At 39.2% G+C, this 14,542-nt stretch overlaps 3 protein-coding genes across 7 annotated transcripts; 1 reads left to right on the forward strand and 2 right to left on the reverse strand.

The window, feature by feature from the left end:
- Positions 1–420: 420 nt before the first annotated feature.
- LOC143375064 (HUWE1-associated protein modifying stress responses) lies at positions 421–6,899 on the reverse strand. Its single transcript, XM_076823803.1, has 5 exons — positions 6,351–6,899; positions 6,005–6,076; positions 2,678–2,849; positions 2,353–2,498; positions 421–1,709 (listed from the first exon to the last, which is right to left on the reverse strand). The coding sequence occupies exons 1-5, from the start codon at positions 6,541–6,543 to the stop codon at positions 1,567–1,569; spliced, it is 726 nt and encodes a 241-aa protein (XP_076679918.1). The 5' UTR covers positions 6,544–6,899; the 3' UTR covers positions 421–1,566.
- Positions 6,007–10,881, forward strand: LOC143375060 (regulation of nuclear pre-mRNA domain-containing protein 1B). 5 transcript variants are annotated; one of them, XM_076823797.1, is made up of 7 exons: positions 7,182–7,338; positions 7,424–7,663; positions 8,302–8,606; positions 8,690–8,824; positions 9,290–9,565; positions 9,674–9,826; positions 9,979–10,881. In XM_076823797.1, exons 2-6 carry the CDS (start codon positions 7,513–7,515, stop codon positions 9,821–9,823), a joined length of 1,017 nt encoding a protein of 338 aa, XP_076679912.1. In that variant the 5' UTR covers positions 7,182–7,338; positions 7,424–7,512; the 3' UTR covers positions 9,824–9,826; positions 9,979–10,881. The 5 variants fall into 5 exon arrangements, with proteins under 5 accessions (XP_076679911.1, XP_076679912.1, XP_076679910.1 ...); XM_076823796.1 differs by lacking the exon at positions 7,182–7,338 and adding an exon at positions 6,007–6,222 and having other exon boundaries at positions 9,674–10,881; XM_076823795.1 differs by having other exon boundaries at positions 7,186–7,338; positions 9,674–10,881.
- Positions 10,882–11,032: 151 nt separating this feature from the next.
- On the reverse strand, positions 11,033–13,656 carry Cnep1r2 (CTD nuclear envelope phosphatase 1 regulatory subunit 2). Its single transcript, XM_076823807.1, has 4 exons — positions 13,491–13,656; positions 13,284–13,355; positions 12,969–13,103; positions 11,033–12,906 (listed from the first exon to the last, which is right to left on the reverse strand). The coding sequence occupies exons 1-4, from the start codon at positions 13,516–13,518 to the stop codon at positions 12,749–12,751; spliced, it is 393 nt and encodes a 130-aa protein (XP_076679922.1). The 5' UTR covers positions 13,519–13,656; the 3' UTR covers positions 11,033–12,748.
- Between the last annotated feature and the right edge of the window lie 886 nt (positions 13,657–14,542).

Here is a 14,542-nt window from a genome sequence, read left to right on the forward strand (position 1 = left end):
TACTTAGAGATCGGAAGAAACTTTTCAAGTTGATCCTTTCCCACCGATCCGTTAATTCCATCCATCGCTCCCGTTTGATATAAGCACTGCTTACCCTAACTGCTTTAAGACTTACAACTACGCGAAGTCTATGAATTTTATCCGTAGTTACAGAAGTATGAGCACCCGCGACACACGTGGAAAGAATAATAACGCCAACGCCTCTCTCATTTCCCCCCATTTTTTTTTCTCTGTTTCTTTGTTTTTTAAACGTCCTCTTCGAACCTCGCTTCCAAGCTCGAGACTCCGTGTTATTCGAAACTTTGGCATAAATGTCATGACACGAAAAACATTGCGGTAAACAAACCTTCATCGATTCCTGCCAAGGGATCGCAACACAAATGTACACGTAAAGCAGATATAAAATTACAAACGAGAGGATTACAGAAAACAATTAAATATATTATCCAAAAGACAGTTTTTATAGTTACTCTACATATAGAGGTCGTACAACAGAAAATGTAGATCCCTTGCTTTGTAGTTGCTGAATAGAATTTACACAGTACAGAAACCAAACAATTCGCCGACGCAGCTTTCTCGCCGTTAACTATGCTCTCATCCCTTCCCTGATCTTTCGTTCCCTTTTATTGCCAACAAAAAACCGTATAAAATGATCTTTTTATTGATAAAAGCCTCCAAATATCAATTACCTATGATCACTTAATAATCATAACAATATTATAATCAGAGGGCTAAGCGATCCTTTGGATTATTAAAGAATATTCTACAGTCATCCTCTCCCTGTCCCCCTTGTTTTTTTCTTTTCCCCCGTAAAATTATGATCGTGGACAATAATACAGTTATAGAATATTAAATTACCATTTCATCACTTATCAACATCCCACTTGAACATGTTACATTACACCATGAAACGACTGGGAAATATCACGATTAGCTGCTAATTTTAACATACACATCGAACATGTGTAAACACACGTTGGCTGCAGCTTTTAACATTTCATAGTATATCTAGCAAACTTCAATACTCTTGGTTTATAGATTGATAAACTGATAATCAGGTATACAGACACCCTGTACATAAAACAATGACAGTCGCTCTGTATGGGCACTTTAAATGTTATTTCGAAACACGTTTGTATCATCTCACTACTAATAAGAATAAATAAATAATTTTAAAGGAAATTCTAACGCACACGGAGACACGCCATTGCGCCGCAATTGTAAAAGCTACTGAGATACGATCTCTTCGAATGGTGACACAGTAATTTTGATGCTATAATTAATTATCTCCTGCGACCAAATCAATCGCTTTACTCGCAAGTGTTAAAACCGGAATTGTTGTAGAACACAATTATAGACAGCAATAGTGAAACACAATGGATAGTACGAGGTATTCGAAACATACGAACGTGTTTTTACATGGCAATGCAAACCACTGCCAGCTTCCTGAAATGATTATGTTTAACCAGGACCTATGTAGGGGAGTTGAACCGTTAATAATTAATTGATCAACTGATTAATTAATAGGGAACAAGGGAGTGAGGCTACTTTACACATCGCGCGCCGTTACATGAAACGCGAACGTTTGTGCGTGGGAGATCCCATATCCACGTCATGCGAAGCGGGCCGTTTGTGATGCCGAGCGAATTCGCTACTAATAAAAGCCGACAATTCGGCTTGCCTTCCAGTACGCCGAGACATTGGTGAGCCTATCCAATTTTTAAAACATTCTGATTAATCAAAAGCAATGGTACATAAACTACGGCGAACTAACATTCACTACCGATCCATAAAATTACATGCCCATTACTAATAACTAGTGATGGGATTCGAAACGCTCCGAACCGCTTCGAATCGGTCTTGAATATCAGGCGACTAATTCGAAGCTTAAAACTCTTGAAAGTCTTGAGCCTTGATAGGTCTTGAAAGTCTTGAGCCTTGATAGGTCTTGAAAGTCTTGAACGTCTGGGAAGTCTTGAAACTCTTGTTCCAGTGTCTTAGTAGGTTTCGGACCCGTATGTACGTCCACTGCCGACTCGCGGGACAATACAGTCATAAACCGCGACCCTGACGAGACCCTCTGGCCGATCAACCTGGCTAGTTTTTAGCAACCAGATGTTCATTTTCAAGACTTCCAAGACCTATCAAGACTCAAGACTTATCAAGACTTTCAAGAGTTTTAAGCTTCGAAGTTTTTGTCACATAAATAGACTCGAAGCGCTTCAGATCCCATCACTGCTAATAACGTATAATACGCGAGAGAGAGTACAAATTCATCACTAATTTCGGTATATCATATAAAACGTCGAATTCTTTCACTCACAAATCTACCAGAATAAAGTGTATTCTTACCAGACACCGCGATTGCTTCTCTAAATGTGTGCAACTCGGGGTCAGGATCACTGCCAGATGTTTGTGTTGGTGCGACAACCATACTTGGTGTTGAACTTTGAGACGGAGGCGAACCGCACACCATCATCCTTGGTTTGGGCGAACTCCTGGAAATTTATTTACATCGGTATGACAAACATCGCGAAAGCAATTGCTGCATTAATATCTAAACAAGCAGAATCTATTTGACAAATTTTCAACAGAGCTTTCGATGCTTGTGAAATTATTTTACGTAGAAGCTACTGATAATGCATCTCCTTTACATCGGGTATAATAGAATACTTACCTGTGCGAATGTGGCCGAGGTGGTGGTGGTTTTCCCGCAAGATATGCTAAGAGGTCCTCCCTACGGATCATACGCCTTTTTTTTCTAGCCCAATTCATTATTTCTTTACTACGCTTTTGTCGACCCATTTCTATGCCTAACTCGCTGCATCGACGCATGCTGTCCACCGAGTCTGTTGAAATATTAATTGCACTTAGGAATTAAGTTATAAAAATCATTATATATCGAGGTCTCAGAAGCTGATCAGTGTAAGTCTATTAGCCGTAAAACCGAGATGTACATTTAGAGATTTTGCTTAGTAATTCCACAGTCAACATAAGCACTGCTATTTATTGCTTACGTTTGAAGGTAGTGACTTAATTGATTCCTCAATTGCAAGTTTTGACAATACAGAGACTCTTGAACTACGCAACTCATTTTCAGGGAAATTTGGACTTACACTGATTCGCTTCTCAGCCCTCCATATAATTACTATAAATAACTCGTAGAAAGATTCTACAGTTTATAGGTTATAGAAATAATTTAGACTTCTTTATAGATGAATCTAGAAGATTCTAATTTACATTTGAGGACCCTGTAGCGAGAGGGGTTGTAACTTCATCTTTTACAATTTTTGAGTTACGACGTATAATATACGTAAAAAAATTCTACATCGTTTGGCACAAATTTGATAGAAATCCGATAACAAAGGAGCAACTAATTGCAAATTTTGAATCTGTTTTGGGAAATATTTTTCTTTTTCGCAGCTCTGGATTTGAGAAATTCGCCAGAAATAGAATCAACTGAATAACTACTACTTTTTGCGTGAAAATATACATTTTTCAATTAGGGTAAAGCTACCAGTAGTTGACAACTTTTCAGAAAAACGTGAAAAATAAGGTTTTTAAAAGTGGCGAACTGTTGGTATTAGGAGCCGCGGTGCACTGTTGAAAAGAGATAGTTACTTCTAGAAACCTTATTTTTCACGTTTTTCTGAAAAGTTGTCAACTACTGATACATAGTCAACTCCTGGTACCTTTACCCTAGTGTTATCTTTTTAATGTTAAGTCAAAGCCAGTGGCGGATTTAACGGGGCGGCCGATGAGCAGTTGCCACCTGGGCCCCAGCCAGAAGGCCCAACCGGAGCCCGATCCTTGAAAAAAAGTTATGATTTTATCCAAACTATATTTTTGTCTGTATTATTACACTGAACCCGTTTTCAGTAAATTACCGCTTTATTTTCCCGAAAAGTGGGCCCTTCAAAACGTTTGCCACTTGGGCCTTTTTTCTTAAATCCGCCACTGGTCAAAGCACTAATTTTATAAACAGTTTTCTCTAATTAACTCAAAGTTCGTAACAGTGGAGCTGTACCCCAGATGCTGCAAGGTCCTCATTTATTTTAAATGAAATGAGATTTATTTGTGCGAACAATAAACAACGCACACATTCTTGTATGAAAGTGTTAAGATCTTCGTGTCCATATTGCGCAAGCTATTAAAAGCAAATAAATAAGAATGAATCGGTCGTATTGAATATATGTTTATATTTAACACTTCGTCTGCCAAGTCAGCCATATACGGACGATGGCATAAGGTTCTTATGGAACTGTGTCTGCCATACATGGCTGTCAGAGTTGATGTGGAATAGAAGATATCGTAGCTTCCAATACCATTCGTGAATCACTGGTTACGATTTTTATGGCTTACGGAAAGATTCGATGACGAAATAATATAGATTTCTTATCGGTACGCGCTTCTATTAGCAGCGCAAACAAATGCAAGCTAAAACTTTCTTTTATTGGTCATATTAGGGCCACTATTATTTCTTAAAACTTCTTTAATTGATAAACATTCTGATCTGACTAATTTCGCTAATAATATGCTGTGAACTTTTCCTCCAGCAAACCTTTCTTTGGGTTCGAAACTTATATCCATGGAAAGTAGGTGCATGTAGCAGTAAATGAACACGTACCAATGAATGGACATTTTATACTAAAATAAGCAACTAATTAATTAGAGACTTCTTTTAATTTCTTGCTTCATATCCAAACAATTTTTGCACCACGCAGAATCAATCGCGCTGCAAACATAATTTTATAAAACTGTTCATTCATTAGCCTTAAGTGTTCATTTATTGGTGCGTTTACCCTACTTGATATATAGAGTTTAACGATACTAATTTGGAGTTCAGGAATGTTATCGTTGAAAAGTTACGAGGCGAAAAAGGTTGCGAAATCTTCTAGCCAATACTGTAACAGTTACTTTGTCTAACAACAAAGACTTTAGCTGAAAATGGGTCCTACAGTTTCCACAGCTGGTTCGACGATACAACGCATTCCACTTTTCAACTTGTTCCAAGTATTAGTATAAGTCGGTCAAAATTTTGGAGCCTCTTTAACACAATAACTTTGCAACAGATAAATCCCCAAACTCGAGAATAATATTTTCGCGTCTTATTTGATGCGTGCTTTCGACCAATACAAATTTGCAGTGGAAAAAAGGTTTCCCAGAGGAAAAGTATACCCCCAAAGTACAAAAATAATACACAGCTACTTTACGCACCACTGCCCGTCAACAGATTCAAGAGGAAGCATTGAAAACTTTACTAAAACCTCTGTGAGGCTCAAAACATTAAACAGTCGCCAAGCCTCCCGAACAGCGCGCAACTTAAGCTAGCTCGTAACCCAAAATCATAACTATTAAATAGCAATTTAGAGTCAGGAACCGTAACAGTTTAAACAGACAGAAATACGGCCCAAAAATTCCAGGCCCTTATTCCCAATTTAGTTTGTTAGTTCCAAATTGAGCAACGGTGCATAAATATCGATAGGAAGATCTGGAGCAAACAGCACAATCAATGAATGCAGGGTGTGCAATCACTGATAAATGGCATTAGCCCCTACTTCTACGTAAGGCTTGTAATCATCTGCAAGAGTGACATAATTATTTGGAAATGACAGAAGCCTACTCCCCTTCTCAATAAACATTCGTAACAGCCTTAAAAATTCGCATCAATTAACAGCTGACCTTCAGCATTGGTCAGCTGTGCAAAGCGTTCTCTGACGCACACGTTCGTGCAGGCACATGATATAGGTGTGCGTGCAAGTGAGTGACGGCTGCACAAGAGGACGACCGTGTAAGGGGAGGGGGAGGGGAGGGAGGGAGCGAGAGAGAGAGAGGAACACGGCGCGGGGGAGGGGAGGACGGCAACGAAGAAAGGACAACGTTGGAGAGAGAAACGAGGACGAAAGGGTGGCAGGGAGGGAGGAGTGCGCGAGAGGAAGAAAGAGAGAACGAAGGTTTATCTTGCTCGCATTGTTGACAAGAGAGACCAAGGAAGTGCACGCACCTTTGTATAACGACGTGACGGTGCCAGCAGCAGTCTGGAAGGGTAACCATAGAGAGACACCCTGTGTACGATCTGTAAAAGAGCAAAGCCGAAGGGAACTGGTTACACGATCAGATCGATATGCACGTACGGCGAAAAAAGGGAATCAGAGCGAACGAGGAGCGAGAACAGTGGCGTATCGTCTGGTGTATCACACAAAATGGATGTCACGCAAAATGGTAACTGCGGAACGAGTACGGAGCACGTCTCGCTGCTCGTGGTCCTCTGAGCCTCGGCTCCGCGGGGCCGAGCCACGGGGAGGGTGGCGAACGACGGTTCGGTGTTGTCGTCGCGATTAGCTGCTCGCCTTTGTACAGCTGGGCGATGGCCGACGCCGTCGTCTGAAAGCTCGTCCACATCTGCTGGGAATAGAGTTCTTTTTCGTTGTGCAGTTGCGTCTCGTAATCCGGCTCTGCCTCCAGCGCCTCGACGCATTGTTGCTCCCAGTTGCTGTACCACAGATCCATTATAGGATCCTCCTCGCTCCGATCCTCGCTCATGGCTCGTCGTCCTCGGGGCCTCCTGTTGTACGCTCACGCCTCGCCCACCCACACGCACTCGCCGCGACACCAAAGTCGCGTAACCCTAAAACTCCGCCGTATATCCCCGTTCCTTCGTTCTCGCCTTGCTCTCCGGGCCCTAATTTCTCACTCGTCTGGTTCACGTAACGCGAACGCGGTAGCTCGCATGCACGCCGCCCGAGTCAGGTCGCGGCCATTACGATGTGCCTCGCTCGAGGATCACACGAGTCTCACGCGCAACGAAACACGAAATACGAATAGCCAGGTACGAACGGCGAACTAACCCAACGATGATACATAATCCCTTTTCACCCCCCGAGTCGGCTCCGATCACGCACTGATCTCTGGGAATCACTGCTGCGCTCTGCTCGCCGAAATGCAGCAACCCGAATGCGCAGTTCCCCCACTGAACTTTGTGCCGCCGATAGAGAAGGATCACGATAATTTTACCACCCGGTGTTTGTTTCTCCTCAATCCGTGAACATAGGTGGACTCTCCGTTTCGAAACGTCGTTCGTTGTTTCTCAAGAGTCGCCAGATAAGATTGCAATACATTTCGTTACGATAAAGTACGCTTTTAGATAGCTGAATCGTACTTTTCTTTAGAGAACTATAAAGTAGTTGCTTTAATATGGCATGTGGATACGCACGTAGCACGTACACGTTCGTAAACGTGTGTGGCAAGGCTCGTGGGAAATAATGATACACACTGTACGGTTGTAATTATCGATCGCGAGATCCGACGACGCAACGTGATGTAGTGAAAAACGTTGGGGTAAGATGGCGCTGGGGAGCAAAATGACTGAGACAATATGCGGTAGAGTGCAACATTTTATACGCCGTTCGTGTTTGTATTTCAGCTGTTGAGTCGTGCACTTGTGCGGCTCGTGAGTTGGGATACGAACGGTTTTGTACATTCTTTCCGACGAAATAACGTTGGAACTTAGAAATGACAGGGTTTACAGAAAGTGCGCTTGTGAAAAGGTTAATGGACTTGAATCCTTCCCAACAGAGTATTCAGACACTTTCTCTTTGGTTAATTCACCACAGAAAACATCACCCGACCATCGTGAAAGTCTGGTTCAAAGAGATGTGTAAAGGTACGTGACGATTGTCGTAAGTATATCTTTGCTGATGCGTTTTAATCAGTGTGAAACGTTGTGTTTTAAATATCATTTCGTCGCGGAGTTCCCTTTCAAAGTTCCTTCCACGCGAAATAAGCGCGGAATAACGATCGCGGAGATTTCTAGGTTAGCTCGTGAGTTAGTCCTTCGCTACGTAATTGTAGACATGTTTCTTTCAACTGTGTGACAACTGCAGAATTATGTTTACATCGCTGGTGGCCGGTAATTTATAACGAGAATAGGCTGCGCCTTACGATATACTGCGATTTTCAATTTACAACTAAATCCAGGTAGCATGCTCCTGCGTGCAGTTGCAGCGTCAACTGGTTGCTCCTAGAAATATTTCTGGTGATTAAGTATTTAAGGGTACCACGGAATATTTCGTAATGCTTTAAAACTTCTATGTCGTCGTAAGAAAATTTATTGCTTGAATCTTTACTATAAATCATTATAAATTGGATTTCAGCATGGATAAACTGAAAATTAGTTTATTCTAAAAGTTCTTAGGGTTTCTTAGATTAAGGTATACTTTTCTTACTGTCTTAATGTTATGAGCTTAATCTCTATGGAATTTTATTCTCTAAAGTATCGTTGTCTCTGATATATTTTTCCAGTGAAGGATAATCGCAAATTAATGTTCATGTATCTGGCGAACGATGTTATTCAGAATAGTAAAAAGAAAGGGCCCGAGTTCGGGAAAGAGTTTGAGACAGTGTTGCCGAAAGCGTTCGAGCACATGAAGGGGTTCGATGAAAAGACAAGGGAGAGGTTGAATAGGCTGCTTCAAATCTGGGAGGAGCGAGGCGTATACGACAAGGCACAAATCGCAGAGTTTAAAACCGCTTTCGTAGATACATCCAAGGATCCAGGAACGCCGCCTCCGAAAAAGAAACTTAAAAACGACATAGAGAAGATAAAGGTAACGAAGGATATTATTGGCTCGGTATTAGACTAGCGTTTACGTTTTATATCCGAATTAAACTGTCTTATTCTGTATTGCAGAAAGAAAAAAAGGAGAGGAAAAAGTCAGAGACTGAAGTCGAAGTGGACGGAACCAAAGAGCTGCACGTTACGTTAAGTCCGCGTACTCCCGCTGGAGATCCACCAGAAACAGAGGAACTCATCAAAGCCTTAATGGTTAATACCATTTATAAAAAGTACAAACATTCGGAATATGTATCGTTAGCAATAAACTATCTTATACATAGAAAAAATATATGTTGAATCCATAAGGCATATTGGCAAGCACATTTACAGTTTGATGTATCTCCATCCCCAATAGTAATTTTCTATTTTACATCCATCAGTTTTATTCGCAATGTATTTCTCTCCCGTTTCATTCCGAAATTTTATATTACACCTTACCCCGATAAGGATATTCCGTTGATTTTATTCGAAAGTAACGCTATAAGTGGTTAATTTATTGTTTTTAGAAATAATGAATATAATGGATAATCTTATTCGGCCGAATTGATGTTTTTGTAATAATAGTTACGCCGTTCTCGTGAGCTTTGTACGAGTAGACCATGTAAATCGTGTGAATAGATATTTTAAACATGAGACCATTGGAGGCAGTTACTAAAATCGCCTTCTCCATTTCAGGATCTGGAAAACACCGCGTCCTCGGATGCCGGCGTTAGAGAACGCATCGCGTCCTTGCCGCCGGAAGTTTCGGAAGTTTCGCTTCTTGCGAATTTGGCTGACAGAGCAGCCGCGGATCAATTGAGTGTTGCGGTAAACGAAGCTGCCGCACTGTTAGCGGACTACAATGGGCGATTACAGGCTGAAATGGAAGATAGGAGAAGATTGTTAACCATGCTGAGAGATTACACTTTGGCGCAGAGACAATTACTTCAACAGGCACAAACAACTTTAGAAGTATGACGATGATAATTGTGCTTTTGAATATTGAATTTCTTTTTTTAATATTCGTCGAGGAATGATGAATGCCCGATTGAAAACTTAATGATACATGCTACGTTGCAGGACTATAAGGAAAAACTGAAAAAAGTATGCGCAGTCAGGTCAGAAGTAAAGTCACACATTTCCAATCTTCCCGACTTGACACAATTGCCCGACGTCACGGGTGGCTTGGCGCCTCTTCCTTCGGCTGGTGATTTATTTTCTATGCACTAGCACGTGAGTTTAAAGACTATGACCATTGAATTATTTTTGAGTTCCATACATAGACGAATACAACCATGGCTATGTTAGCTTGGTTTTTATAATGAAATGTATCTTACATACTTACTTTCTACTTTTCAATATTTAATACATTAAATATTGGTCAGCCTTCTAGCATCTAATTACAAAGCATGAGACAAAGAAGTATTGATAAACGAAGATACCGTGAAATTATTTTACACAATACTTTACTAATACGAATAAACAAACGAACCAATTAATTATACAAAAAATCTTGAAATTTATAAAACTGTTACGCAAGGAATTCGCAATGTTGTATTTTAATTAAAAATTGCCTAGCTCAATGTCTTCTTTCTTTTCACTACGGAGTTATTAACGGAAGTGGGAAATTCATTTTTATAAATGAACTTTAAGAGGGAAGCGAAATATTGGATGAATTTCGTACAATCTCGTTTTGTACATGGTAAATGAATCTATTTAATCGATTATATAATTTTTAAATACATTACTCGCATATTGAAACTATTATAAACTGCGGAGCATGCGATAAATCCTAGTAAACATGCCCCCGTTTCCATCGTGGAGCGATGTAAATTCACAGTTTCGTCGACAGCTTGTATTAAAGGAATCACTGATACTTTAAAGAGTTCCGCGGAACAGGGAACAGAAATGTATACATATACATATGAGATAACGGAATGCGTATGCACGTTACGAGTGTGCAGTTAGAGAAATCGAAGTACTGAAATTTTTTAGTTGCCTGATTATTGCTAACCAGCAATGTTTAGAATGTTGCACTTATAACATTTGGTAATCATCCCCTGTGTATATACATATACATATATATATACATATATTGTAGGTAATATAATTTTGGGACTGAGAAACACACTTTAAAATATAACGCTACAGTATACTAAATACTGGACTGCGTAAATAAATAATATTGTATATGTAATATTGTACGAAATAAATCGCGTGATTGTGCATTGCGGAAATTGTAATAATATGCAAAATATTAATATGAATAAATGTTTTGATCGTTACAATTTGACTTTCTTATTCGATATCACGCGTATTTAGTATTTATCATAGGTACCTTTGATTTTATAACTACCTTACCTCGGCAACGTAATTTTCCTTTTTAATAAAAGATAATGGGGAATGGAAATATCACATTCTATAATAAAACATTTTAAGGAAAGCTTCTTAAATGTATTTTACTTCGTTGAGCTATCATTACAAAATTTGTTTTAGATTTATTGGATCAATATACAACCATATGTTTATGTCGCTTATACATACATACGCAAAATTGGAAGATTTAATGCAGTATTTATAATTTATTCTATACTTATACTATATAATTTAAAATCATCGAATATCGTACAAAAATTTGAACCTGTGCTATCTCTTGGCAAGTATATTTGGCAACAGGTATATTATGTATTGAAACTCACCGAATATTTATCATAATACTCTAACACATTCGCAGATTTCTGTATTACAATATGTACAATAAATAATATTTATAAAAATACCTCTGATGTTTACAAAATATTCTACGAACTATAAAGTATAGGTAAAATTCAGGAAGTCAGGACACTAACGTACGCCTGATACAATATACAAGAAATTGTCATTGAGTTTACTATCGCCCCGAAACTGTTCACAATATGTAACTCTATTACTTTATATTGCTTCGTGTTAGACGAATATTTGTGGCACTACTTTAGTAGATATTTTCATTAAACCATTTATTATTACTGTTCAGATGGAATGCGTATAAAATATAGTTAACGTAAACAAGGCCGGTGAGTTGTGTGGAATGTTGGAATATTCCACACTTGAGATTTTGCTGTGTGTGGAATTCCACATTCGGGAATTTGAAAGGCATTTTACCATTTTTTGTTTTGCGCACTACTGTTTTTTAGGCGACTGAAATTTCATTTTCTAGTTTATACTCTCCTCGCCCCTTGAACTTCACACTCGGGAAAAATTTACTCCGCCGATCCTGGATGTAAACAGTTTCTACTTTTAAAATTAAATGTCTGACATAAAGCACTGTATGTATAATGAATAATATAATTTGAATTTGAAACAGTTAAACCTACTAATTTGAGATTTCTAATACAACAATATAGTACTACGTATATCACTAAACGCCAAGTACAAAAATTGTAACATTTAAGGTAGGCTCTCATTACGCCTCGGCGCAACTTCTTTTCGCACTCGCATCTAGGCTCGCGTCGCCTCGGTTCATGTGTTTGGTGAGTTGCTCAGAGAACCTCATCTTGTGCGGTGTTATTGTATCCATTCACACTCCGCCTCGCCTCGGTTCCTCGAAACATTCTCGAAGAATCCGCGGCGCGGAGTCGCGCTGAGGCGAAACGCAGTGTGAGTCAAATTGTCGAACTGCTTAAAGGTGCGTATCAACTTTGCGAGGCTTCCTTGCGAGGCACGCCTCGGGAAGTGGAGTCTGGAGACTACCTCGACCATGATCACTTTGTGCAAAGTGAAGAGAAACGGGGAATCCACTCCGCGAGGCGTGCCTCGCGAGCAAGCCTCGCGAAGTCGATGCGCACCTTAAAAAAAGCATAGGAAGAATAAATTGAGCCGAGGCGAGGCGCAATGAGAGCCCGCCTTAAGGCCGTCGCGCATTCTGGCGAAGCGCGGCGAATCACAGAAATTAATAATAATTAATTATCGCTACGCCCCGATCTACTGTGCGCGGCTCCATAAGATTCAATTGTTTATAAACATTTCTCCTCGTATCGTCGCGACGCGCCTCGCTGAAATGCGCGACGGCATTAGTTTAATTCTACATTAGTATTAAAAATTATGGACACCCTGTACAGTAGTTTAAATATAAATGAACACTTCAGAAATTAATACAAAGATTATATAATTTGTCCCTCAAGTTTCGTGCAGATGTGGCGGTCTTGTTGGTTTGAGAATGAGTTTCCCAGTATCGTCGCAGCTCATATTAAAATCGCCAAGGACACTTCTAGCTCTCTGTGTTATGATGCTCGGTGCTATTACGCGTCTGTGCACTCCCATCATGAATAATATCACTGGAACAATATTACTGCGTTTGTCTACAAATCAATGAGATGTATACATTAACTAAACTCACCTAGAATGATGCTGGCAATCGCAAAGAATGGATGATTGCATAGACTTTGTGTAAACGATACAGCCGATGTGTTTGGATCCGTCAACCAATGCCAAGCACCGACAGCAGTGCAGACAGAAATGAAACCTAAAAGCACTAAAAAGTAATATTACATTAAGCACGTCGCAAATAAACTATTATTTCACTTTGTGTTATTTTCGAGGTTCCTCACGAAGAAATGACGGGTATAAAATTGCTTGTCAACGTTTAAAAGAAGGGACGTTTCAAATGAGCAAAATTTAAATATAACACGTACAGAGAAATAGAAAAACGTACTTCTCCAACGCAGAGTAGCTGGTTGCAAGCCAGCAATCACTTCGGTAAGACGTCTTTCGAAAGCTTTCAGGTCTGAAAATAATAGAGTTTCAGAAGTAACCTCAATATTATTCACTCGCTGCCGCATGGCATTCTTATAAGGTTGCACGTTCTTTGTAGAACGTAATAATCGAATTAATAACAGTGTTAATAAATTGTGGTTTTTACCCTCGCAAACTGTTTGATCCAGAGACATTTTTATTTACTTCGCGCGTGCATCTGATCGCGGTCCGTTGCAAAACAAACAATTCCAGCTGTACAGAATCGCGTCATTCACGCCATTGCCGTCAAAGGAGTGAATTATCAAGTGCACATGATTATTTATAATCTGTATGTATTCGATTTTCTATCAAGATTTTATTTTTATTAATCTGAACTTAACGTAGAAACGTTAATATAAAATCATGCCCAAATACATTTCTCAGTAGCATCCAATTTTTCCTACAATTTAAATTAAATTTTCTACGCTCTTTTAATCATACGAATTTTATATTGAGTATATACTCGTAATATTATGTAATAATGATTGCAATAGCGCGTTCATTAATTGAATAAATGTATCTATTGGAAATGAAATTATTGCATTCTGGGGAGTATAATTTCATACAATAAACGATTCCTGAATTGCCGATTTAGCAAAATTATAGCAATGATGCGGCAGCGCGCTCTATGCGAAGAGTCCTGACATTCCGTGCATAGAAGATACATCGCGTTTCCCTTTCTACTAATTAAATTTTCGATATCTTTATCAAGTGTATTTTTAAGCACAAAAATCAATAAAGAAGTGATCGCAATTAATAAAACAAACACGATACTATGCCTTCAGTTATTTTCAACAAGATGATAAAAACATTCAACTGAACTACAATAAATTCTTACTGGTTTACTATACGATTAGTTTTCAAGGAACAAAGGGTTTGAGTTTAACGATGATTTCAAAACTATCAGTTGAAGTTGAAAGTTGTTTTATACATATTTAGGTGCCAAGAAGAGCTTATAGATTTATAGTGACACATATACAGTAAACACAACTGCCCAGAGGGACAAAATTGGTTCAATGGTAATTTATGAATATTAAATTTTTTTCCAAAACAAACGGTTTTTTGTATTCAAAAAATATCTACGAGAAACCATGGGCGTAGCTAAGATTTCATTCAGAGAGGGGCAATAAATAGTGAGACCGAATCTTGAATATATGTACGTGGTTAGGAATTAATATA

The sequence above is a fragment of the Andrena cerasifolii genome, chromosome 12 (genome assembly GCF_050908995.1).
Source record: "Andrena cerasifolii isolate SP2316 chromosome 12, iyAndCera1_principal, whole genome shotgun sequence".
Taxonomy (NCBI): domain Eukaryota; kingdom Metazoa; phylum Arthropoda; class Insecta; order Hymenoptera; family Andrenidae; genus Andrena; species Andrena cerasifolii.

Coding starts and splice junctions, on each gene's coding strand:
- LOC143375064 (XM_076823803.1), bottom strand. CDS start 6,543: ATGAGCGAGGATCGGAGCGAGGAGGATCCTATAATGGATCTGTGGTAC. Junction 2,850..6,004: donor CGTCACGTCGTTATACAAAG/GTGCGTGCACTT, acceptor ATATTTCAACAG/ACTCGGTGGACAGCATGCGT. Junction 1,710..2,352: donor AGAAGCAATCGCGGTGTCTG/GTAAGAATACAC, acceptor AAAATTGGATAG/GCTCACCAATGTCTCGGCGT.
- Cnep1r2 (XM_076823807.1), bottom strand. CDS start 13,518: ATGTCTCTGGATCAAACAGTTTGCGAGG. Junction 13,356..13,490: donor GGATCAAACAGTTTGCGAGG/GTAAAAACCACA, acceptor TATTATTTTCAG/ACCTGAAAGCTTTCGAAAGA. Junction 12,907..12,968: donor GATTGCCAGCATCATTCTAG/GTGAGTTTAGTT, acceptor ATATTGTTCCAG/TGATATTATTCATGATGGGA.
- LOC143375060 (XM_076823796.1), top strand. CDS start 7,513: ATGACAGGGTTTACAGAAAGTGCGCTTGTGAAAAGGTTAATGGACTTG. Junction 7,664..8,301: donor GTTCAAAGAGATGTGTAAAG/GTACGTGACGAT, acceptor ATATTTTTCCAG/TGAAGGATAATCGCAAATTA. Junction 8,607..8,689: donor ACGACATAGAGAAGATAAAG/GTAACGAAGGAT, acceptor TCTGTATTGCAG/AAAGAAAAAAAGGAGAGGAA.